The following is a 24,179-nucleotide window of genomic DNA, read 5'->3' on the forward strand; positions in this document are numbered from 1 at the left end:
GGGTACTGTCTTTCAAACTACGTATCTACACCAAACAAATCAGAGTAAAGATGGCTTCATTTCATACAGAATTAGTGCCAACTTTGGATTCCTTATACAGTAAAAAAGTATATGAGATGATGAGGTCTAGAACTTCATTCATATGAGAAGCAAAACTATCACTTTGCTTAGTTCTGATATTAGTGTCACATGAAGAGAAAAGATCCTATTCTTTAGAGATCCTTATCACTACACACAAAGAACAAATCTACCATCAGAAATATATGCTGCTTTCTCTAAGGACTTGCCCAGTCTCTTGGGTAGTGAAAGAACTGAGTCTTTACTTGTAATTTCACGTCTCTAAATAAAATCTTTTGCAATGCTTTAACTCTAAGGCATTTGCTACTGAGACTGAGACACAGAGCTTTTTTTCTCTTGAAAGCAGCAGCAGCATTGTCTACTATTGACTATAACTTGCTACCTTCTGTCAAATGTGAATATTGCCTAGGAATCTTCTAGAAAGTTTCTTCCATAAGTAAAGTAGCTCTTTCAAACAATTTTAGCTCTAAGACAGTCAATGAAATAATGAAAACTAACAAAATATCCCTCCTAAAACACACCTTCTATACTGTAAAGGATGGAATACTGAGTGATAATTTTGCAAGAATATACCATGACAAATCCAATAGCAAGGAATTACAAGAAGTTCTGCACTTTCTCTGAAGATTCCCTTGCACAGCATCCTTATTCCCAGGGTAAATGATAAAGTCTAACAACAAAAGCTTTAAGGTAGCTTTGCCAAAACCTAACAACTCACAGAAACAATTCTTCAGTGAGAGCCAATGATACAATATATGCATTCAGAGTCTAAACAGCTTGTTTATACAGATATACCTGAATGACGTACTCAATGGAACTGAACAATGGAACTGAACAATAGAGCTGAATAGATTTTGAAAGCCAAAACACAGTAGAATGACTACATGGGATTATTTAACTACTGGCACAAATCACCTTTTTTTTTCTCCTAGATTCTCATGGAAATAATTGGTGAAGAGATTTCTTAAAGGAAAGAAGATGGAATTTGATACTCTTAGGACAAATTCATTATGGTCTTACTGCAGTGGAATCCATACAGTTATTTTAAGAACACTTTCAGCCCATTATCTTTAACATTAGCCCTTTTGACTGTAATATTGCAAACAGTAAAATCTAGAGATATAATTCAACTCTCATAGAATAGCTCTCGAAAACACACCGTGATGGTACATCTCCTACCACTAAAGCAATCTTATTCAAAAAAAACCAGGAAGGCACTGTGCTGAAATTGCTCCAGTACAGAGCACTGAAATCCAAGTCAGTAGAATTCCTAATCTATCCTGAATGAAGAATATTCATTATAACATGCTTACCTTTTTCTCTGAAATTTGATTTTTTACTAACTAATATTTTACAATGTTTAATAATAGTTAATAAACACAACATTTAACAATATTTAATAATATAACAAACCTAGTGTAAAATGTTTCCCCCTAATTTCACTGTTCATAAGACCTTTTCTACATGAATTTCTATATCCAAAACACCAGTTCTTTCCAGTTTAGAATATGCTACAGTATCTTTCATATACTAGGCAAAACCAGTTCAATCATTTAATAACATTACTAGCTGTAACAGTCTTTCATACACTTTCATATTAATGCAACTTTGTTTTGTACAGACAAATTCTCTCCTTTTACCTCCTAACTGCTCAGTTCTTAACTTTGAAACCTTTGAAACCTGTTCTTTTAATGTAGGCAACTTTTCACTAAGATAGTTACAGCAATATAGTTACTACATATATAAGCACATCACCCCTCCTTCGCCAGCACACTTTCTGAGACAATCTGGACCTAACTTCTGCAGTGCTTGCAGTGCTTGAAATGGTAGACCATAAATTTTGCAGCAATTTTTTTTTTAATACAGTTCATTAAGTGTGAAACTTCCTCCGTATGTTTAAAATATAGATAAATCTGGATTCCTGCAACAAATGCTAAGCAGCTTACTATTACAGCAATGTGGTTCACATTTAGAGAAGCACCTATGAAAATCCTAAGTCTAAACAGACAGACTAACTTAAGAAAAAAGTTAAACTGCAGTATTTCCATATAATGTATATGGATGAAAGACACAGTAATTTAGAATAACAGAGATATCTTAAGCACCTAAGTTTAGTTGCCCAATATTGTTGTGTCTGATTAAACAGAGCTAAATAAAATCCTTTAAAAAAAAAAAAGTAGAAAATGAAACAAAGACAGATATAAAATATTTCTGGGGAAAATAATAGGCTGTCTTAAAAACATGGCGAGCTATTAATTGAAAAAAAAATGCCCCGAAGTTCCAGTCAGGTTAGTAAATCTATCTTTCTTATGCCTAAAAAGTCAAAAGAAAACTACTGTTACAGACTACCTCTTTCCTGCAGAGAATGAAAGTGATTTAATATCTGCTTTTCATTAAGATGATGCAGGAAACACCATTACTAGGAGACAAAGGAATTCAAAGGAACTGCATGTCTTTGTCTTTCTCATTCCAGGAAACACCAATGCTGAACAACAGTAGAAATTAGTAAAACTTGCATGAAGCGTAGAAGAATTTTAGAGAGACATTAGTTTTTAGGCTGTCAGTTCTGCATACCACTGGATAAATAAATAGTATTTTTTCTGAAAGAAATAACTGGTCATCTCCCAGAAGACGCACATATCGAATGGCATTAAGCAATACAGCAATACAGTTCCAATGAAAGCTTATTTTATAATTTTGGGTTCATATGAAAAAAAATTAAAGAAAAAGGCTAATTACAGTCTACAAATATTTTATGAAAGCAAACAGCAAGAGTGCAAAAGATTATTTAGTGTTGCTATAATGTAATATGAAAGTAGTAAAAGATTAAATTAAGTAAAAATTCAGGGGTAGTCTCAGATAAAATTTCCCAACCATGAAATCCATTTGGCCTTATCAATCTCCCAAGTGAAGTGAAAGAAACTCCACCAAATTGAAATTCTAAAACCTGGCTGGACGAAACAACAGAAAAATGTACTGTGGGGAACAATTCTGGATGGTGGAACACTTTCTGGAAATCAAGGGGTAACAAAATGATCATGTTTAAATCTTATCTTTCTGTGAGCAAAAGATGTGTATTAGTCAGGAATTTATTTTTTTCAGAAACAACAGAAGAAATTAGCTGCTCAGACACTATTATGCTGAATATTATCACAAGGGATACTTTTACTAGAAAAAACAGAGAATAATGAAAGCGACTGAAGGAACTGGAAAATTTTTAATGAAATTTAAATTCTGCATTGAAGTGAGAAGAGGATATATGAAAAACACTGTCCCGACAAATAGTTTGGAGGATTTAGTTCAGATGACTAATACTAGAAATGTAAAAAGTTTTCAACTATCAGAGATAATAAGGAAGGAAAAGAGCCCAGGAAGAGGAAATAAAACTGAGATACAATTAGGCTGATAATAGGAAATTTAGTGATCCTAGAAAGGGAAACTTTACATGCTGGAAAGGCTTGTAACTCTTCATAAGTGTTCCAGAAATCAATATTAAACCTCTTTTTGTTGAAAAGTGCACAAGATAGACTAAAAAATACCTTAACAAAAACCAAAATGACAAAATAATGTTGAATTACTTTGTTTCAAAATGTGATAGATATGATGTTCTTTCCAGGGCTTTGTGTGCAACTTTTTCATTGCTTCTTTAACCAACTGTGACTCATTTATAAATAAAATCTATTGCATATTCTTTCAACTTAAAACAGACTTTTTCTACTGATTGAAATATTTGTACCATAACTTGGCCACTCCAGATACAAAACTGATTTACCCAGATATCTTACACTAAAGCTGCCTGGATAGCACTGCATCAATTTTCCAGTAACTATAATTTTCAACCAAGAAAATGCATAGTGGGCTTATTTTCAATCAGCTGTTTTCTCATGTTCTTCTACACTTTGTTTAGCTTAATGTCTATACAACTTGAACATTATTTGAAAAAAAAGCCATTTTCTAAGAGAAAAAAATTAAAATGCTACACCAAAAAATGCTTTCTGATTGTTGGGATAAGAAATGAGTTCTAGATGTGTCCAGCAGCCCTATAATGCTAGAGTAAATATTCCTCCTCCTCTAGCATCCTCATTGGATGTCAGTTCTCAGACAATACTCTATGGAAGCAGCAAAACAGGCAAAGCAAATGGAGAGTTAAGTCTCAGAGAAAAGAATTGCCACTCAGATCTGTTCTTGTTACCAGAATCCTCAAATAGTGTGAGGTTGGTGGGAAGTGAGAGATTCAGTCTACTATCTTTAAGAGCTTGCAAGGTTGTGAAAAAAATATGTTTGGAGAAGCAAGGTAGGGTTGGAAAGGCTGAGAGAGGACAGGAGAGTCCAGGGAGTAAAGGTGCATGTTAGTGTTCATTCATTCCTCAGAGCAGAATACAAGTATACCAAGATATCTACAGGCTCATGTGCAACCTGGAAGAAGGTTCCTGTTAGCTTTTATTTGGAACATAGTCTGCCAGACTGGGAACCATTCCATACAGTGGGAAGTTGGTGTCAGGAGCAAGCGGCTATCTCATAGGGTCTCTCTTAGATTCCATAGCTAGTCTTTCACAGGCTACTGACTTAAGGAATGCTGACTTGCCTTTAAGGTAGTGGTTAGACATAATTTAGCATATTTAGGATGTCCCTGAAGATAACAACACTAGCAATAATACATCTGGAGAGATTACAAGTTGAAGTTAAAAGAATATTACAATTATTTTAACTGTAAGAAGACTCTATTATGGAATTAATGGGTTCATCATGACAGAATATTCACTCTGGTTCTTGGCTGGTAATGGATTCAAAAGCATAATTAGAAACTATAAACACTCAGAATAAGCTAGAAGCTGTGGAAGAGCTAGGAAAAGGGAAGCCAAGTGATTTGAATTCAAAGAAAAGAAACAGGAAGTTGTCCTTTCTATTCTAAGCTCTGACAATGATTTTTTTCCCTTACCGTGGACATTACACATGTAGTCAAAGCTTGGTTTTTAATTTGTGAAAAAGTGTCAAAAAGCTGCTCTAAACTGACAGCTGAACATTCTCGCAGTACAGAGGGCTCAATAGACTGGGAAACAACAATTAGGACACACTGCGGTCTGGCAGTCTTATACCCATTCAATGTCTTTTCTGGGTTAGCTGTAACTTGGTATTTTAAGTAAGAAATCTGTAAAATTTCTTATTTATAGTTCATTTCATCCACTGTGTTTACCGGGCATAGCTCTACATGCAGCCCTTAACCTACTTTCCATGGATTCTGTGAGAATTATTGTAGGTAATTTTAGCAATGTGTCTTAGTGGTGAATTGCTACTGAATTTAGTACTGAATACAATATTACTGAACAGTAATACACCTATCAAATGAGGTAATGGAAGCAAAGACCCTTTCAGGATTCACGACCCTTTTTTGGTAAGGAGGAAAAAGGGATTGAGTGGTTCTGTGAAAAGCTGGATACTGAGATCAATTTTTGTGCTGGTATGTTGAATCAGATCACGAAGGAGCCAGATAATAGCTTTTCCCCATTCCTTACGTTTCTTCTTAATTTTTCAAACTGGAGCATATTTAGAAATAATCTCTGGGCAGGTGGGCAGTATGATAGAAATGCCAGGCATAACAGCAAGTGTACAGGACAGCAAAAGGGCAAATATCAGTGAGTAAGCAGACTCAAAGAGCAGCAAGGGGACAGTATAACCAAGAAGCAGGTGAAAAGGCAGGAGGGAAATGCCAGACATTCAGCAAGTCGATAAAGCAGTACCAAACAGTCAGCAGGTGCACCAAGCAGCAGAAGAACAGTTCCACGAAGTAAGCAGATGCACTTAGCGGGTAGGTGATGTCGGGCACTCAAAGTGGGAGACATGGCAGTGGAAGGCCAGTGCCCATGTGTAATCAGATACAAAGGGCAAAAAGGAGGCAATACATGCCATTCAGCAGATGGACAGAGCAGTAGGTAGTCAATATCAAGCAATTAGCTGGTCAAGAGGGAATGCCAGACAATCAGGCAAAGGGCCAAGATTTCAAGAGGACAATGCCAAACAGGCAGCACGTAGAGGGAACAGAGAGTAATGAATGCCAGGCAGTCCTCAGACAGGCAAGGTAGCAGAAGACCAATGCCCATGAATAATCAGATGCAACTGTCAGCAAGGAGAAAACATAAGCCTGTTAACAGATTGACAGGCCAGCAGGGTGACAGTGCTTTTTCAATAACTGAGGATACCAAGAATGAAACAGTCCCGAGAATCTAGATGCTCACCCTCTGGTAATATCATTAAGATCAATAGAGTGAACCATGAAAATCCACAAGAGAATAGCACACAAATGGAAACAGCAGATGAGTCTGACTCTAGCACTTGGGGAAGCCAGGGGACCTTCCTATAAAACAAAAATATGAGAATCCACAAGAAAATCAAACAAATGGGAAAAATGTGTTTGGAAACTGTTTCTGAGATGATTAAAAAAAAGCAAAAAAATACTAGCAAAGAATTAGTTTGGAAATGATTGGGTGGGATTGAAGATGTTGCTTACCCCTCTCTGGAGCCCACATAATGGGAATGTTGGGAATTTCTGCAGCAGAAAAACAGAAGAGAAAAGGGATTTCTGACTCCCAGTTCAAAGAAAGCATGTCAATTTAGGACTGGGTAACCTCTTTGGGCAAAAAATAAGAATTCAGCTGAATCTTTGCCCGTCCCCAGATACATGCCTTTATTGATGTTTGCGGAAAATTTTAAGAAGCCCACATCACTTTTATCTCATGACATCCCACCCTTATTCCCAAAAACCACACTTACCTCTAGTGCAAGGTGTAAAAGTGGGGAAAAGGGATGTTCTTGTGAGCTCATTCCCATATCCACTGCAAAATAGCTTGTGAAGGTGAACAGCAGTACCCGTAAGCCAATATAGGCCATTTGTGAGATAAACTGAAGAAGTAATTAACTGTTACTCATCACTAGTGCAGGCTGGTGTTTCAAGTTGCCCTAGATAAACCCCCACACTAAAAGGATTCATCTTGTGAGTTGTGTGGGGTAAAACTCTTCTATAGCAAGAGTTGCAAAAATATGAAACTTATCCACACCATTATTTTACCTTGAATCTACTGTTCTTTTTAGCTTAAGTAGCTAAAGTAGCTGTTATTTAACATGGTTGTTCATTTAAGTGTGCTAAGCCATGTTTCAGAAATCTTAGCTACTGCTCTATTTCAGAAACACATAATCAACTCTAGAATGTAAGAATGGAGGAAATCCCAGTAATTTCATTCATCTGTCATTTCAGTCATGAGTATTTTATTCAGTATCTTCCTTGTAACTAAAACTCAACCAAGCTTCACTATTTCTACTGTAAGAGAACAGAAGTCCACATTCTGTGTGTACTTATCTGCCTATAACTGCCTATTAACTTCTTACAGTAACACTGAAAACCTACATCTCACTTTGATAATGTAATCATATGCAACAAGAACCCATCTCCTTCCTCTCCTGGAAACTGTAGAGAACCTTAGACACTGAAAGGAGTCACTAGTTCTACTGTGCCCTGCTGAAATAACATTTGGGATGGTCACAGAAACAATATCCACAAAAATTTGCTGTGTATCCATATGTAATAAAGCTTTTAAAGAATTGTATAGAAGTAATAAGCTAAGCTGATGGATCATTACTTATGCAGATTTTCTGGGTATCAGCCATTCTTCTTCTTGCTACCTAAGCACGGCACAGGAATAACAGAGACTAATATAACCTCAAATTTAGAAATTGTAATCATAGAAAAGTAATTTCTTCCATATCAAACACTGCTGCTTGGGCTTAGAACAGAATGAGAGGAAATTTAGACAGAGGAGATCAAGAGATTTGTATTATATAACTAGTAATGGCATAAAGTAGCCAGTAATAGCATACAGTAAAATGATTGAACCACAATACATACTAATACCATAAAGTAATAGGTACTTTGAACATGTAGTGGCAGTTTTATCAAATCATAGAATTTTGTGGCCAACAGCCACAAAACAGCCAGAGTTAGCTGCACCACATCAAGAACAAAATTGCTAGCATCTTCTCTCCAAAGGGAGATCTTTTGATGCTCAATGAAAATGAACTAAGACAAACTGATGTCAGCAATCCATGAGACAACTTTCATTTACAGAAGAAAAATTGGAATTTTAAATGTGAGGAAAGTTTAAATATCTACAGTAAATAAGAAACAGTAGATTAGGTACCTCATATTATTAATTTGGGTATTCTCATTACAAAATAATTGGGAAAAGGAATATATGCATTAAGTCACAAGAAGTCAAAATAACTATGAATTGTCTAAATTAAGGTTAAAAAGTAATTATTTTATTGTCCATAATCAACAAGACTTTCAGGTCTGAGTGTGACAACTCAGTCCTGTTTTTTTGTTTCCCAGTACATACAATGAATTAACATTTCACTAAAGAAGGTTCATTGTCCCATGTAGTAACAATTAAGCAGAAGCAGGCAATGAACAGTCATAATCCTAAGAATAAAAGCAGAAGCCAGTTGCTTTCCAAGACTCTCCTATTTTCTCTCCACCCAGTGGAGGCAAGTGCTCTTACACAGCAGGCAAATGAGAGGCACAGGAGCAAATAAGAAATTCTCTACTTCTCAATAAACATTAGATTTAATAATAAACTATTCTAATGAGGATACATTTTGCTATTCTGATGCTATGTCAAAAGTATTGACTAACTTCCATTTTTGATGTATCTTAAATCCAAACTAGTATTTGTCCACTAGCTATAACTTCTTTAAGCTGCCTTCACACAGAAGCCTTCCAAATGTGACTATGCTTTTTGTTAATTTTCTCTATATTAAGCTTCTATTAAACTGTTTGTGATAGAGCATGACAAGAAATAAATGCAGTATTAAGGGCAAGGTTTGCATAATTACGGGCCTGACAATGTTTTCAACATTATTTTGCTTTAACCTGATGTCTCATTTTGTTCAGTTCCCTACTATCTGTTGTGACAAGATGCGCTAATGGGAACTATACTTAGAAATGCTTAAAAGGAAGAAATTCCATAAGTTCCAAATTGAAAATTTTGATTATACAGATGTCCTATGGCAGGCATATTTTTCTCTCCCAGTTACACTATATATGCTAAGCATATCATCAAAATATCTTTAAATTCTGGATATTAAAATTAAGGCTCATAGCATATCTTTCTTGACAGAAAAAAAGGTAACAACTAAAAAGCAAGTAAACCATAGATAAGAATATATTTGAATACAAGAGCGATAGATATCATCAGTCACAATCAAGATATTAAAAAAGAAAGGAAAACACATCTAATCTAAAACCAAGTGCATGAACAGCACAGTTTTTATGGCTTCTTCTCATTTAAGTATAAAATACAGACATTCCTGACATTTTTTGGAAGACTAATTTGCAGATTAATAGTAGTAATCATTAACTTTTATAATGGGAGAATATGCATTTTGCTTTAATATATATCTATTTGTAAAAGTTAAATAAGAATAGATAAAGTCTTTGAAAGAGGAAGTTTGTACTAAACAGAACAACAGGACCCAACTCTGCAATTTATTGTCAACTAATTTTCCTAAGATTATTGAAAAGATCTGAAAATGGATACTGTATGGCTCTATGAGAACAGTAAGTTTGCCCTCATGACAGAATACCAATCATCACTTCAGGATGCTGCTGAGCAGATGCAGTTTTTCAATGCTAAATCCCTACTTCAGATCTCAAACAGACCTGTAAGGAGTGAAAGACAGCATTATTTAGTGGCTGTTTGATGGATGATGGGCAATACATTGGAAACTCTCCAACCATATACATGGGAATCAAAGGGGCATTTATTTTTGTATAGAAGGGTTACAGAACTTTCAGTGCTGTGTTCTAATACTAATGGTGATCCTTATAATCTCTAAAGTATTTGACATATCATACTGTGATAAGATTTTAATGGCAATCAATCCAAAGGCTAGTCCTCCACCACAATTTCATTCTTTTTACAGACATACCTTTAAGCCAGTGTTAGCAGCATTAGCTGTAAGGGTGCAAATTTGGGAAGCCCACCCAAATAGCCAGATGTTAACTTCAGATGGTTAGCCTGCACTGAGTTTCATGATGTTGAGATAATTTTCAAACAGGTCTTTGATGCTAACATTTACTTTTTTATATACTACTATAACCTAGGAAGTCATTAGCACCTGAATAACCAATTATAAGAGTTATCTAGAATAACTGAATTTAAAGAAATGGAAAAAAGGATCACAAGATCTATCCACTGTTGCAGCTACACTGCTAACAAGATCCAAGACAGCTAATTAAAACTGAAAGAGAAATGTCTGTATGAGCTGTGGCCGCTAAAGTGAAGACACAGTTGAAGACATCAGTAATGCTGATAGGAGCAGAACCTTCTCTTTACCTCTATGACAAGTATTGTTGTTTTCGGTGTATTTTGAGGCATTTGAGATCACCAGGAAATGAACCATTTGTCTACTCACAGGATATGCAGAGTCTTTTTCCCACTTCCATTTTGAAATTATCTTGGAATGAAAAATTTAATTGCAAAATTTTACAGAATCACAGAATGGTTGAGGTTGGAAAGGACTAGAGATCATCTAGTTCAAATCCCCTGCTCTAGCAGGGTCCTCTAGAGCATATTTCTCAGGATTGTGTCCAGGCGGGTTTTGAATTTCGCCAGGGAAGGAGACTCCACTACCTCTCTGGGCAACCTCTTCCAGTGCTCCGTCACCCTCACAGGAAAGAAGTTTTTCCTCAGGTTCAGATGGAACTGCCTGTGTTCCAGTTTGTGCCCGCTGCCTCTTGTCCTGTCGCTGGGCACCACGGAGAAGAGTCTGACCTCATCCTCTTGATACCGTCCCTTCAGATACTTATACACATGGATCAGATCCCCCCTCAGTCTTCTCTTCTCCAGGCTGCACAGTCCCAAATCTCTCAGCCTTTCTTCATAGGAGAGATGCTCCAGTCCCCTAATCATCTTAGTAGCCCTCCGCTGCACTCGCTCCAGTAGCACCACATCTCTCTTGTACTAGGGAGCCCAGAACTGGACACACAACTCCAGGTGAGGCCTCACCAGGGCTGAGTAGAGGGGCAGGATCACCTCCCTCAACCTGCTGCAACACTATTCCTCATGCACCCGAGGATACCATTGGCCTTCTTGGCCACAAGGGCACATTGCTGGCTCATGCTCAACTTGTTGTCCACCAGCACTCCCAGGTCCTTCTCGGCAGAGCTGCTTTCCAGCAGGTCAACCCCCAGCCTGTCGGGGGCAGGGGGTTCTTCCTCCCTAGGTGCAGGACCCTGCACTTGCCTTTGTTGAACTTCAGGAGGTTCCTCTCTGCCCAGCTCTCCAGCTTGTCCAGGTCCCTCTGAATGGCAGCACAGTCTTCTGGTGTGTCAGCCACTCCTCCTAGTTTTCTATCATCAGCAAACTTGCTGAGGGTGCGCTCTGTCCCTTCATCCAGGTCACTGATGAATAAGTTAAACGATACTGGACCCAGTATTGACCCCTGGGGGACACCGCTAGCTACAGGCCTCCAACTAGACTTTGCGCCACTGACCACAACCCCTGCCATCCGGCCGGTTCTCAATCCACCTCACCGTCCACTCATCCAGCCCGCGCTTCCTGAGCTTGCCTATGAGGATGTGATGGGAGACAGTGTCAAAAGCCTTGCTGAAGTCAAGGTGGACAACAGCCACTGCTCTGCCCTCATCTATCCAGCCAGTTGTCCCACTGTAGAAGGCTATCAGGTTGGTTAAGCATGATTTCCCCTTTGTGAATCCATACTGACTCCTGATCACCTTCTTGTCCTCCACATGCTTAGAGATGGCCTCCAGGATGAGCTGTTCCATCACCTTTGCAGGGATGGAGGTGAGGCTGACAGGCCTGTAGTTCCCTGGCTCCTCCTTCTTGCCCTTTTTGAAGACTAGAGGGTTTAACATAAAAGAGTGAGATTTCCTGGCTTGTTATTGTAGCTTTATTTCTCATTCTATACTAAACGTTCAAATCCCTTACTACTACTGTTTTACTACTGTTGTATTTTTTCAAGAGAACGTGCAAATATTTCATACATACTGGAGACAGAAAATGAAATTTTAAGTTTGCTATTTGAGAGTATTAAGAAAAGCTGAAACACATCAAATAAAAGCTGATCCTCCAATGGGCAGAAACCAATCAGATTACTTCATGGGATTTCTATTAGTATTATCTTTAGGATATGATGATCAGCCTACGTTAATAAAAGAATTTAAAAGATGGTTGTCTCAGCACACTCTACCAATATTATGAGATTTTTTCATTTTCAAAAAAGGGAGAGAGAAGCAATTCAGATAATCCTTTAGACTCAAGTAACAATTGCTTACCCAGTAATTTCAGGATCCATTGGATTCAAATTATCTTTCAAACTCTATTTTACAGATACAGAACATAAGGCTAGAATCTAGTTTGGCCTTTTGCACAGGATGACTCACTAAACATCATCCACAGCTTCTGTAAGGAGTCCAAGATAAATTCTGCTTTATAAGTCATATCTTCCACAAATATAACCAGTCTTGATTTTCCAGGATTAAAACACAGAAAATACCGCTCCTTTTATTTAGGGATTTGTTCCAATGGTTAATCCCTCATTGTTAAAAAAAATTCCAAACCAAACAAATAAAAATCTTTCGTTATGCCTATTTTCTTATTAGACTTTTCTGGCTTCAGCTTTCTCTCACCAGTTGCTGTTAAATCTCTCTTGAGTAGACTGAGGGCCTTTGGTACCTGATATCACTATTTTCCTGTGAAAATACTGTAAAGCACTTCAAACCAAGTTAATTGCCAATATTCTTTATGATAAACAAAACAGACTGAGTTGCTTAACTCTCAAAGAAAGCATCTTTTCTAGCCGTCAATTACTTTCAGATCTTTCTCCAGATCACCTGTGGCAACTGAAACTTTCAAAAAAGTGATTGTCAGAAAAATTCAGAAAAATAGGCATCTTTCTGATCTTAGACACATTAATCCCATATATAGAGACAAAAGTACATTCTGTATTCCTATTTTCTTAATTATTCACCATCTTCATATTTCTCTATGTCTGGAAGTCTAGAAAGCAACAAATTGAGACACATACTCACACACTTTCAATCCAGCAGCTCTGTCAGATATACAGACAAGGATGCCAGTTCAAAACTGCTGTCTATGTACCAAATATCAAGAATTTATAAAGCTCTCTTTCAATCAAAAAGACTGTTTCTCAAAATCAGAGTTCTTTAGGAATGTTCCTTCTGCATGTATTTCTTTCTTCCTCTGTTTTTTTTTTCCCCTTCTTTTATTTTTCTGTGTAACCTCTGATATTCTAGCAAATGGAGCTGAAATGGCTTCTGGCTTCTTTCCCTCTCACATTTCTCACTAAAGCAGTCCTGGCAGCAACCAGGTATTTCCATGCAGTGACTGTACGTGATGATAGCATAACCACACTGTTCAGTGTTTCTGGCATGCTATCAACTTTTCCTGAGAAATTCAAACAAGAGAAGAAAAAGTGTGCTTTGTAGCACTTCATAACTCAGCTATATCAGGCTGCAATTTCCCAAGACAAAGCTGCTTCTCTAATGTGACAATATACCGTGTACTGCAAATAATCAGTATACTTCTACTTCTTAAAGAAGCTGGTAACAGCTATTTAGTGAAAAGCATTCTGCACTTAAAGATGCCAGTTCTACTGTAATAACATCTTCCAAATCTGAGATTTAAAATCTAATTACAGAATTCTGGACTAAATGAATACAGCACACAAATATATTTGGATATTTATAATACTCAGTTCACTGTTTCAAACTCTTAATCAATTTTTTTTAAAAAAATAACACAGATTGGATAAAGAACTAATCGTATGTACTAAAAACTATAAGGAGAACTAAGAAAAAGGGAATGATACTTTACAGATAAATGTTAAATGTCTAACAGAGTAACACAGAATTTAGAAAGAGTCTGTCACAGAGTATTCTAACCTCTATTTAAGCATATTTACTCCCTACAGGCACCGATTATTTTCGTAACTTAGACCCTTTAGGAGCAAGCTGGCTTGGAAACATTATTTACCCAGAAATTTGTAAATAATAGTTTTTGAAAGGTCCGGTGAGAAGTTTTAGGATCAGACATAATGCATACACAGCGTACTTCATTATGCACTAACGATACAAAGAAATCAAACTGAAAAGGAAGTGAGTTCTCCATTAAGGGCTGTGGGAAACTGAAGTCTTAAAACAGACTACAGAAAAAGTCCTGAAAACAGTTAATAAATTAGAGCATGCATTGAATACTGAGGGTGAAATACTGAAAGAACAACTTGGGTAACTAGAGGTTTTGTGATTTTATAGTATTTCTAAAATAAAAGGACTAATGTCCCATATGAGATGAAGACTTGATTCCTCCTTGCTATGTAGCCATCTTAAAGTGACAAATAGTTTGCAGAAACAAAATGAGTTTGTCATGAACCAGTTACAGCGCTAAGATGTATTAGATATGGCATTAAGAAGAGGTAAAAACTCCTGAAGAGGAGCAGAAATACTTCCATATCCAGAAGGAACACTACTAGAGATCCTGCCAGTCTGGAAACGTGTTATTTGAAGGAGGGAGGATGAAAAGAGCTACATATTCTTTTTAGTTTAAGTTTTGGCCTATTAAATGGAAGCTGTTATTTGAAATGCCGCAGGGAGTTTGGGTTCCTCTGAGGGGAACACCTGTGTTGGTGTCAGAGTACAGTTATAATGTGACATACTTGTGATGAATGCTTGCCCAAACATCTTATTTCATTGATAAAGCTGAAGGAGAAGCAAACAGAGAGAACACAGGAAGTTTACACACTATGAAGGCTTGTAAGCACTACCTGGGGTCGAAGGATGCAGACATTTAAAACAGTCAGTAAAACAAAATGCAATTTAGAATTCTGGAATTCAGAAACCAGTACCTAAAATATCTGAAGAAATATGCACACTAGATTCTAAGGAGAAACTTGGGAAACAGCAATATTGAAAGATACCACAGGGAACTGGGAAGAGACAGGTCGTAGCAAATATGCAAATGATACTGATTAGGAAAATGCTCGTGCAATTTGAGTTGAATATGCAAAAAATTTATATCATAGGAGAATAGAGACTGTCTTCTCTCTAGGCACAGCTTTTGTGTGGCTACTTTTAGAATATTTTGTTAATTTTGAACATTTTCTTTTTCATAGAAATGCTGACAAACTGGAGGGAGTGCAGAGAACAGCTACTTTTTCGTGGACTTGAGAGCTTAATTTTTAATGAAAGAATGAACTGCTACACACACATTGTCAAATTAAATTAAAGCTCATATATATCCTAATATATTTCAAAATAGTCTACAAATATTGAAGAACATAATCAGCAAGAACTAAAAAGAGCATTCTTCATTTTTCCAGAGCAATGGAAAAATGGAAAAAGACGGTAAGAGAGCATCTGTCTGGTTTTGCGTGATGGGAGAGACCTCTTCTATGCTTCTTCTAAAGTCCTGTCTTAAAATGTCAGGGCTGCCTATTATTTGCAGTGTGGCTGAACTGATAGTGAATATACATAGCTACATTTACAGCCCAAGGACTTCTAGTGTGTGTTCAGGCACAATAAGTTGATCCTTACTGTTATTTTTCTAAGCACATAAAATTAGTTTTGTATGGAGACTAGCAAGACTTTCAAGCTACAGTACAGATGAAGGATACGAAAGAGCCAGAAGATTCTGAGAAGAGGAAGGCCAGCAAATTTTTTGGATGTACAGTCTTTCAAAAGAACAAATGCAAAGATAGACAAGACAGGAGATAGAAGACTACGCAGAGCGCTTGTCCACACAAGATTGTTCCTTTTTTCCTTCACTGACAGTGATAGAGGAAAAAATATTTCTATATCAGAAGGATATCTAATGAACTATTCAAAAGTTAGCACAGTATTTAAATATTTTCCAAAAAATTAATGTATAATATCATTAACATTCTGTAAAACTGCAATTGCCTACCAAATAACTATTGTATGGGAAAAGGGAAATGGGGGAAAGGGGAAAATGTTTGCACCTGGAAACACAAAGTAAAAGTTCCACAAATAACTTAAGTTGGGTCATATGTAAAGCCCTGATCTCTGTCTAGCAATAAACACTTTATATCTCAACAACCAGACTGTACCAGGATTTCCAGTATGGATCTAAACAGTATCCCCCCAAATTGTATGCAAAATAAAAATGTTGAAAACAATGTCACTATATTTACAACATTAGGCCTACATTTGGTTTTAGTCTAAATGAGAACTACCATGAACTGCCATAATATAGATGAGCAATTGCAACATTCACCAATAACATCTACAACACAGTTTCCTTCAAATTCAGCCATCAATTAGCTGATTTTTTTTTGATCTATCCACGTGTATTCTAGCATTTCTAGTCATATAGACAAGGGTGAAGGATATTTACACTGTCTAATTCAATTGAAAAAGTTAACACCTGCCCTTCAAAATACCTAATTTTAAGGGCAGAATCAGAATACCTAATTTTAAAGCTTCTTCCTGTCCACTGACTAGGCCTAGATTCTAAATTTAGAGAACTGAGTTAGATAAGCAAAATTTGATGTGAATGTGTGAATACCCCTCAAGTCACCTATCCTATTATAAGGAAAAAAGTTAGTATACACATACCATTGAAATAACTGCAAAAATCTGATATGATTCAGATACGCTGTTCAAAATGCAAACAGAGTAGGGAAATAGAGTACCTTCTTTTTGAAACTTAATTATAAATTTCTGAAGTTTCATATAGTTATTTTTAATTGCTACATTATGCTAAGCACTTAATTTGAATTTAATCAACAATTACAAAACTGAGTGAACCTTAAACAATTCTTTGAGCTGTAAATATTCTTAGGAACCAAGTTTACTTTGTACAGTGCAATAGCAATTATGTATCAGTGCACAGGACAGCTCCAGGAAGAAAGTGGAAAAATATATTTTCTAATTGAAAGTACAGGAAGATGAAGGAAAAGCATGACTGAATCATTCAAGTTGAAATCTGACTTGAGGGACTAGTATCCCTGCTCTCAGGAAAATGCTCAAGTGTCTTCCAGTAGCATATTCAATTATTACTGGTTTTAAAATCATATCTTACAGATGGCATCTCAAAAGCACAATGTCATGATCACATCATTTCCATACCAATTCAGTAATGGCAGGAGAGCATGATGGAAGAATTCCATCCACATAAGATACTAAAACCACTTCCAACAACAATTCATGTTTTCCTGAAGGCTTGCTATCGCAGTATTTCATGTTGACACAATAAATTTTTCTTTGTCATTTACTTAGAAGAAATACAATATGGGGCCAAAGGTTATGTTTCTTCAGATATATTACTTGTAACACATGCTGGCACACTGATTTTCTTCCCTTTAGACATTTTTTTGAATTAATACTTTAATAAACTTTATTACAAAGGCAATGAACAAACCTTAACAGTTAAAGATCACTGATACTTTGTAATAACACCTGGAATTCAGCCTCTTCATTGTGATTTAAGGAGGACAGAACAGATTTTTGAGGACAGAACAGATTTTCTGGAAAACTAACTATTTTGTAAGTTAAATGAGTCACATAAATAATGTCCTACATAAATTTATAAATTCTTTTTAAGCATTGGAAAAACTGGGCAGGTGAAACATATAATTCTGTTATAATCAAATAAAGTCTTGCATATTGATTATGTTTAATAACAATATATTTTTTTCTTCAGTACAAGTTATTAATGATTTCTATATCTAGGTATTATTGTTATATAGTCTAAAACCATTTCAACAACACATATAATTTTTCAAATGGGTCACAGTAACATCAAAAATAACCAGACAAATCATCATCACCTGTCTTGTATTCAGTTTGAGTAACAGTGATAAACCAATATAAGGAAAGTATTAGGTTTTTACACGCAAAGTTCTCATTTGCTAATTTATTGGCACAAATGTCAGTGCTGTTTGAGTATCTGTAGCTCATTTTGGGCACTGGCTGTAATGCTTTCTCTGGCCCTACTGTCTAGGCTCCACTTGGCATAAAGGTATTCAGGGAAACTGAAGGAAATGTTCAGTCTTTTCACACAGTGCTGGAATACAGCTTTCTAAGCCATTAAGGTAGTTTGCAAGTAAGAGACCAGTTAAACCAACACATTTGCCACTTTGTGCTGCTTTAGCAAAGTGAACCACCCGTAAATCCAGTTTCACTAGCTTGTACATTGTGGTTATTTTATACTGCCCCATTCTCTGATAAGTCACCCCTTAAATTTTAGCTCCTTAAGGGTGCTAGTACACAATCTAAAACCACCAGAGATAACATACAGGAGCATTTGCTTTTCATTTCTGTTTAGTTATTAAAATGCTGTAAGACAAACTAAAAAATATTTTTAAAATTCCAAATGAAAACATCTTGAACTGCAGTTATGATTGACAGAACACAGTGGAAGTTAAAAAAGCATTATACACATGTTATAATGAACTCAAATCACCACTTAAAGTGTAAGCATTTTAAAATCTGTATGAACACTTAAGAGAAATGTCGTTACGTTTAATTACGGAAATATACACTTAAGACCCTCTAGTGAACATTAGCAGACAAAAGTATGTTATTTTAAAAGTTCAAATTAATCTAATTTGGGTCTATAAATATCAAAGCACTTCAATAACTAATATAGTCATGGCCATGAGGTTGTTTCTTTTTTCTTACCTTACTGCTCCTTATAAGTGAAACATAACTGAATTTCCCGTTCAACCTTTATTGATGCAGGTTACCTCCACCTCTGTGTCTGGTTAGCATTTTTGACAATGTGGTGTCAAACAAAGTAACAGCAGCTTTGCAGAGATTTTTTTCCTCCCACTATCTACCTCCCACTTTCTAGCCTATAATGCAGCAGCTCTCAATGCAGTAGCCTGCAAGGGAGAATTAAGGAATCTATTTTGTTCCTCTTTTCCTTGTGCCAGACACAACAAAAGCTACATGCATTTTTTGTTTAGCATTGCGCTAAGGTAAATTATCCCAGGACACTATTAGAATTTTGTTCTGTGAGAGAACTGGAAATCCATTATACTATGTGAAGTTTTAGCCTGAAAGCCCTTTTGGTCCAAAATCTAAGCTCACAGTAATTATCTCATACTGTATCCCCCATTGGTTTTACTACCACTAAGCTTTGTATCACCTGACCTGTCCAAAAATGTTGCAAAGTAAAGTCATAGAGTAAATTTCAACTCTCCCCCCCTCTCCAAAACCCCCAACCCAACACTACACCTGCCCATGTATTTCTACACCAAAGAGAGTATTTTTCTTATTCCAGGACTATCTCACCTCTGGAGTGACATCTCGTGGTGCAAACCCTGTTCCTCCAGTTGTTAAAATCAAATTAAGTTCCTTTTCATCACACCAATCTATCAGCGTCTCCTGAAAGAGAATAGGAATGCTGTCAGGTCTGACAAGGTAATACCTGGGACACAGTGATGTCAGAAAACACCTAAAGGCTTAAAATATCTTAAAAATGAATGAAGAGACACATAAGAAATCAAAGGAATTGTAAAATCACTCATGCTATTTTTTACAAAGACTCTAAACCACTATAACCAACATATGACATTATAATTCAAGTATCAGGCATAATAATTTTGGAAATAGACACAGAAATTCTATTCTCCGTCTCTTGATCTGAAATAGAAAAATAAGAATTCTCAGTTATTACTTATATCACTGTTTATTTTGATTCTGAAATATATATATAATGTGTCAACACATGCTAATAGAGCATGTGCATTCAATTTGGTTTACTCGGTTGATTCCTGTTACAGTAACTTTGGTTTCTGTGCTTCACTTTTTAACAGCCTGAAAAAAGCAAGAGCAATGCTTCTATAAACTTCTCTGTTAAAAGGTGTCAGAATACACCTGACAGAGCAACATAACAGTTATCTTATCTTCTTATAATCATCTTTTCTACATTCCCTACCACATCTCAATAATACTGCGTATACTGGTTCCAAGGCTGGACTAAGAAAGCTTAACAGATCTGCTGTGTAAATTCAGTTACTTACAATACTGGAGAACTGATGATAGTAGAGATATATTTCATCTAAACAAGAAGTAATTTTCATTCTTTTTTTAAATGATATTTTAAACTAATTTTCAGACTGTGATACAAATTTGACATAAGCATACATATTTAATTTCAATATGATTATATCATTTATCGCCCCCCATCTACTGTGGGCAAGCACAACAGCAGGGTGTCTGCAGCTCAAATTCAGCTGATGTGTTACATGAAATATACCCAGGTATTACCCAGTAGAATAAGGATTTCCAGAAATCAGTCAGAGCAACTATTTATTTTGACGGCTATCCTCACTCTAGTAAATAAAACTCTTTCTTCAGAAGAAGGTGAAAACACATTTATGTTTCTGGAGTATTATATTGGGGAGGAAAGAACTGTTTTTGTGGCTGTTGTTGAGAAGTTCATTATTTGACTCATAAAATTAGATCTGAGTGATATACTGAGTATAAAAAACTTAAAGTATTGTTGATAGCCATAAAACTGTCCATAACATTTTAAAAAGTACTATCAATTTATGTTAATCCTCAAGTGTTCTGCAAGTTTAGCACTGCTAATGTTAAGTCTAGCTAAGAAAAATCTCATATATCATCTGCCGGCAAGACCCATCACGCAAACGTACTCAAGGATTACTTGAAGAAATGGCACAGCCAAAGGTTCTGTGTTTATCTCTCCTTTCTTTACTCGTTCCTTTCCTTCTGCTTTTGAGTTTATGTTATTGTCTTTATTAAAATTACATCTGTCGTTTCATTCTTCTCTTCAGTGGATTCACTGTAGTTAGGTGGGGTGGGCTGTAATTTGCCATAAGTTTCTGGTTATACGAACATAAGCTCAAGAAAACAACATGCATACTTGTCTCAGACACGTACATAAATGAACAGCTACTAAGTCTGAATTTTATTTTAGCTTACATGAAAAAATGTACATTGCAGCAGCGAAAAGCATGTTAAATCTTGAAATTACTTTAATAAGATAGATATGCAGCAGTTTGGGGTCTTTTTTGACAGCTGACATTTTCTCAAAGCTGTTATATATTTGTCTTGACTTCCAATAGCAGCAAATTTCAGGGAATACTTGAGGGAAGTTTCAGTGGAGAAATGATGTTTGGCAAAGTGAGAGTTTGATGTTGCATATATTAAAAAAATTACTACCACCAAGAAAAAATTGTCAGTATAAAACAGGAAATGGAGATTTTTTGAGTTTTTTAATGAAGTATTTGTACATGATATTTTTCTTTAGATAAAATAAGCCCTGCCAAACTCCAACTGGTTTTATAGAGAAAATAAATCTTTCATATGTTGTAGTTTTGCTACAATACTCTGGTTAAATTTTAAGGCATCAGCAGGGAAGAAAGAAATGTCATTTGATAGGACACAGAAAACTAAAGAACAACAGTATATACCTTAACTCCTCACATTAACGAAGCAAAAATTAAATGGATATTACTGCTGTTACATCAGTGTACTTACATAGGGATATAATTCTCTATCAAGTTCTAGCTATCCTAAAGAAATACCAGTTTCCACTAACAAGACCTTTGATTATGAAGCAGTAATTTTGCATTTCATTGTATTTTAGAAATGTAAACTGTAACAGCTAAATCTTTTAAAACCATGGAAAAATATCTGAGATTGATATTCAGCTTATTCACTGTGTCTTTTCAAAAAAGTGAAGCAGAAGCTTGCCTGAACATACTAATCTAGATTCAGAACACTCCATTTAACTGTTTTCACAGAATCCTGAGTATAAGCCATTTAAATTTTGAACACAACAGGCCAGACATTTTCATTCCATTCCTAAAATGTTGAAGTATTTTGTTATTACTTTTGATTATTTTGTTAATTAAACCTGTTAAGTCAGACTTGGTTTAGTATCTAGTGTCCTACTATTTGTGATGAAAAAAATAAGTGATTATATTTAGAAAACCCTTAAAAATTACTTTTAAATATCATTTCCAATTAAAAACTGTAGCCTGCAAAACATTCTTATTTACATATTAAGAGTCTAAAAAAAGGAATCACCATCTCAAGCAATTGAAGACAAAAGGCTACTCATATTCACTTTGATGCTGCTATCAGTCCAGCTATATTCTCCATTGGCTTAGCACAGAATTGGATTTGCTGTGTCTTCAGATGAGAATTTCTCCAGGCCAGGGGCTTGATATTTGGCAGCACTCCTTTACTGATGCTATATAAATAAAGTAATGATAATATTACTCTTTAACTACAGAAAATTCCATTACATAATTTTTGAGTGTCCATCTCTTTTTCTATTGTTTCACTGATGATAAGCATTCAAAAAAAAGGGGCTAGGTCAACAGGTTATGTAAATCACTGCCATTCCATTCAAATCAATGGAATTGTGTTGATTTATACTAACTACAGCACCTAGCTCTGAAAATAGTTCTCTAAAGTTACTATCAAGTTAAAACAAAACAAAACACTATGGACCTTTGGGAAAAAAAACCAATAAATATCTTACTCGTTTGTAATAATTAATGTTCTAAAACATGCTTTCTCACTGATCTGCTATTGACAACGCAGACAAGGAGAAATCAAGTCATTAGAGTAGGTTCCTCTAGACAAATTTGCGCTTCTGTCATTCTAACCTGTTCAGATTTCACTGTAGTCCTACAATAATTGTATTGAATATATTTTTCTCCTGCATAGAAATAAAACATCTGCTCAGTTGTCTCCTTAAGCTTTGGATCAGTTCTAGTGCCCTGTTCTATATCCCATTTCTTAGTATTTTCTCTTTCATTTAAATAAGTAAGAAAATCTCAGATCTAATACACAATTTAATTCCATCTCTTGCTCCTCCTTCTACATATACAGCATACAGTACACAGGCATACAGTAAAACATTATTTTCTTTGATTTATCTTTTAGCTGCACTAGTTTTCTTTCTTTTTTCACATAGTGAATTTTCAAGAATCTCCACTGACACTTCTTAGCCCAGATTTGACAAATGACACATGTATGTTCAGTTTGTATAACTGATAAAATCTTGCCATTTTTGATAGTGTTCCCTGGATAAAGCCTTGTGATTTATACACATTTTAGTTTATTACTTATTTGCACTTTTTGAGGCATTTATATACATAATAACAGTCACCTGGCTTCAAAGTGCCCCACAACCTGGAACTACTTGTTGGACTTCCGAAGCATTGCCCAGACCTGAAAGTATTTCAGTTATAACACTGCTCACCAAAAACGTTCATGACCTGTTTGAATTTTCTAATGATCATTCCGTTTATTTCACTAGTGCAGCAAAATCTTGTCTCATTCTTTCTTTGACTAAGTTAATCTTTCATACATATATTCATTGATTTTAATGCCAGTAAAGATCGTTAACCCATGGAAAGCAGGTCTACACAGTGCAAAGATCCTACGTTTACTGTTGATTCACACTTGCAAGTTTTTATAAACACTGACATGTTAAGATACATTAAAGTAACTACAAAGGCTGTACGGATGTGTTCTTGTGGCACCACCACTAACCTAATGAGACCTGCCCTTTCACTCAGTCAATAGCTACACCAGTTCCAGACCTAGCTCGTTCAGTGGAGGTACTTTAAGCGTTTCAATGTCCAACATGCAAAATTGTCATTAGACTGAGTTGTAGTACAATGGGAAAGCCACAGTTCTACGACTCAAGCATATATTTAAAAAGGCACCCTCTCTTGATCTGAAGGATTCAAAACATAGAAAATACATTCTCATTTAATTTGGTAGGATTTTCCAACAGCTATCCATGTATATCATTAAGTGCCAATCCCATGGTACCTGAGAAACCTTCTCATAGAATTCACAATGGCAATGGCTAGTATACTTTTTATAAACCATTCATTTGCCATCCTCTAATCACTGCAAGTAAGTGAACAGGAGAAACAAACAGGGGTATTATAGGGAGCCCTTTCTGGAAAGGAACAAACAATTCCCTGATCTTGAGAGATAACCCAAATCTGTGGGCTAATCTGTTTAGTAATTATTTGTAATGTCCATTGCCAAT

At 35.8% G+C, this 24,179-nt stretch overlaps 1 protein-coding gene across 28 annotated transcripts in view; it reads right to left on the minus strand.

Annotated features, from left to right (window-relative positions):
- GPHN (gephyrin) overlaps positions 1-24,179 on the minus strand; it is a 325,345-nt gene that overhangs the window by 135,567 nt on the left and 165,599 nt on the right. For 15 of the 28 annotated variants that reach the window (XM_068946267.1, XM_068946262.1, XM_068946258.1 and 12 more), the window contains one exon: positions 19,424-19,516. In XM_068946267.1, the coding sequence (XP_068802368.1) occupies positions 19,424-19,516 (93 nt within the window). Of the gene's footprint in view, positions 1-6,583; positions 6,623-19,423; positions 19,517-24,179 lie in introns of all 28 variants that reach the window. The other 13 variants (XM_068946265.1, XM_068946261.1, XM_068946245.1 and 10 more) reach the window with 1 other exon arrangement.

Source organism: Struthio camelus, chromosome 5 (genome assembly GCF_040807025.1).
Source record: "Struthio camelus isolate bStrCam1 chromosome 5, bStrCam1.hap1, whole genome shotgun sequence".
Lineage (NCBI taxonomy): Eukaryota > Metazoa > Chordata > Aves > Struthioniformes > Struthionidae > Struthio > Struthio camelus.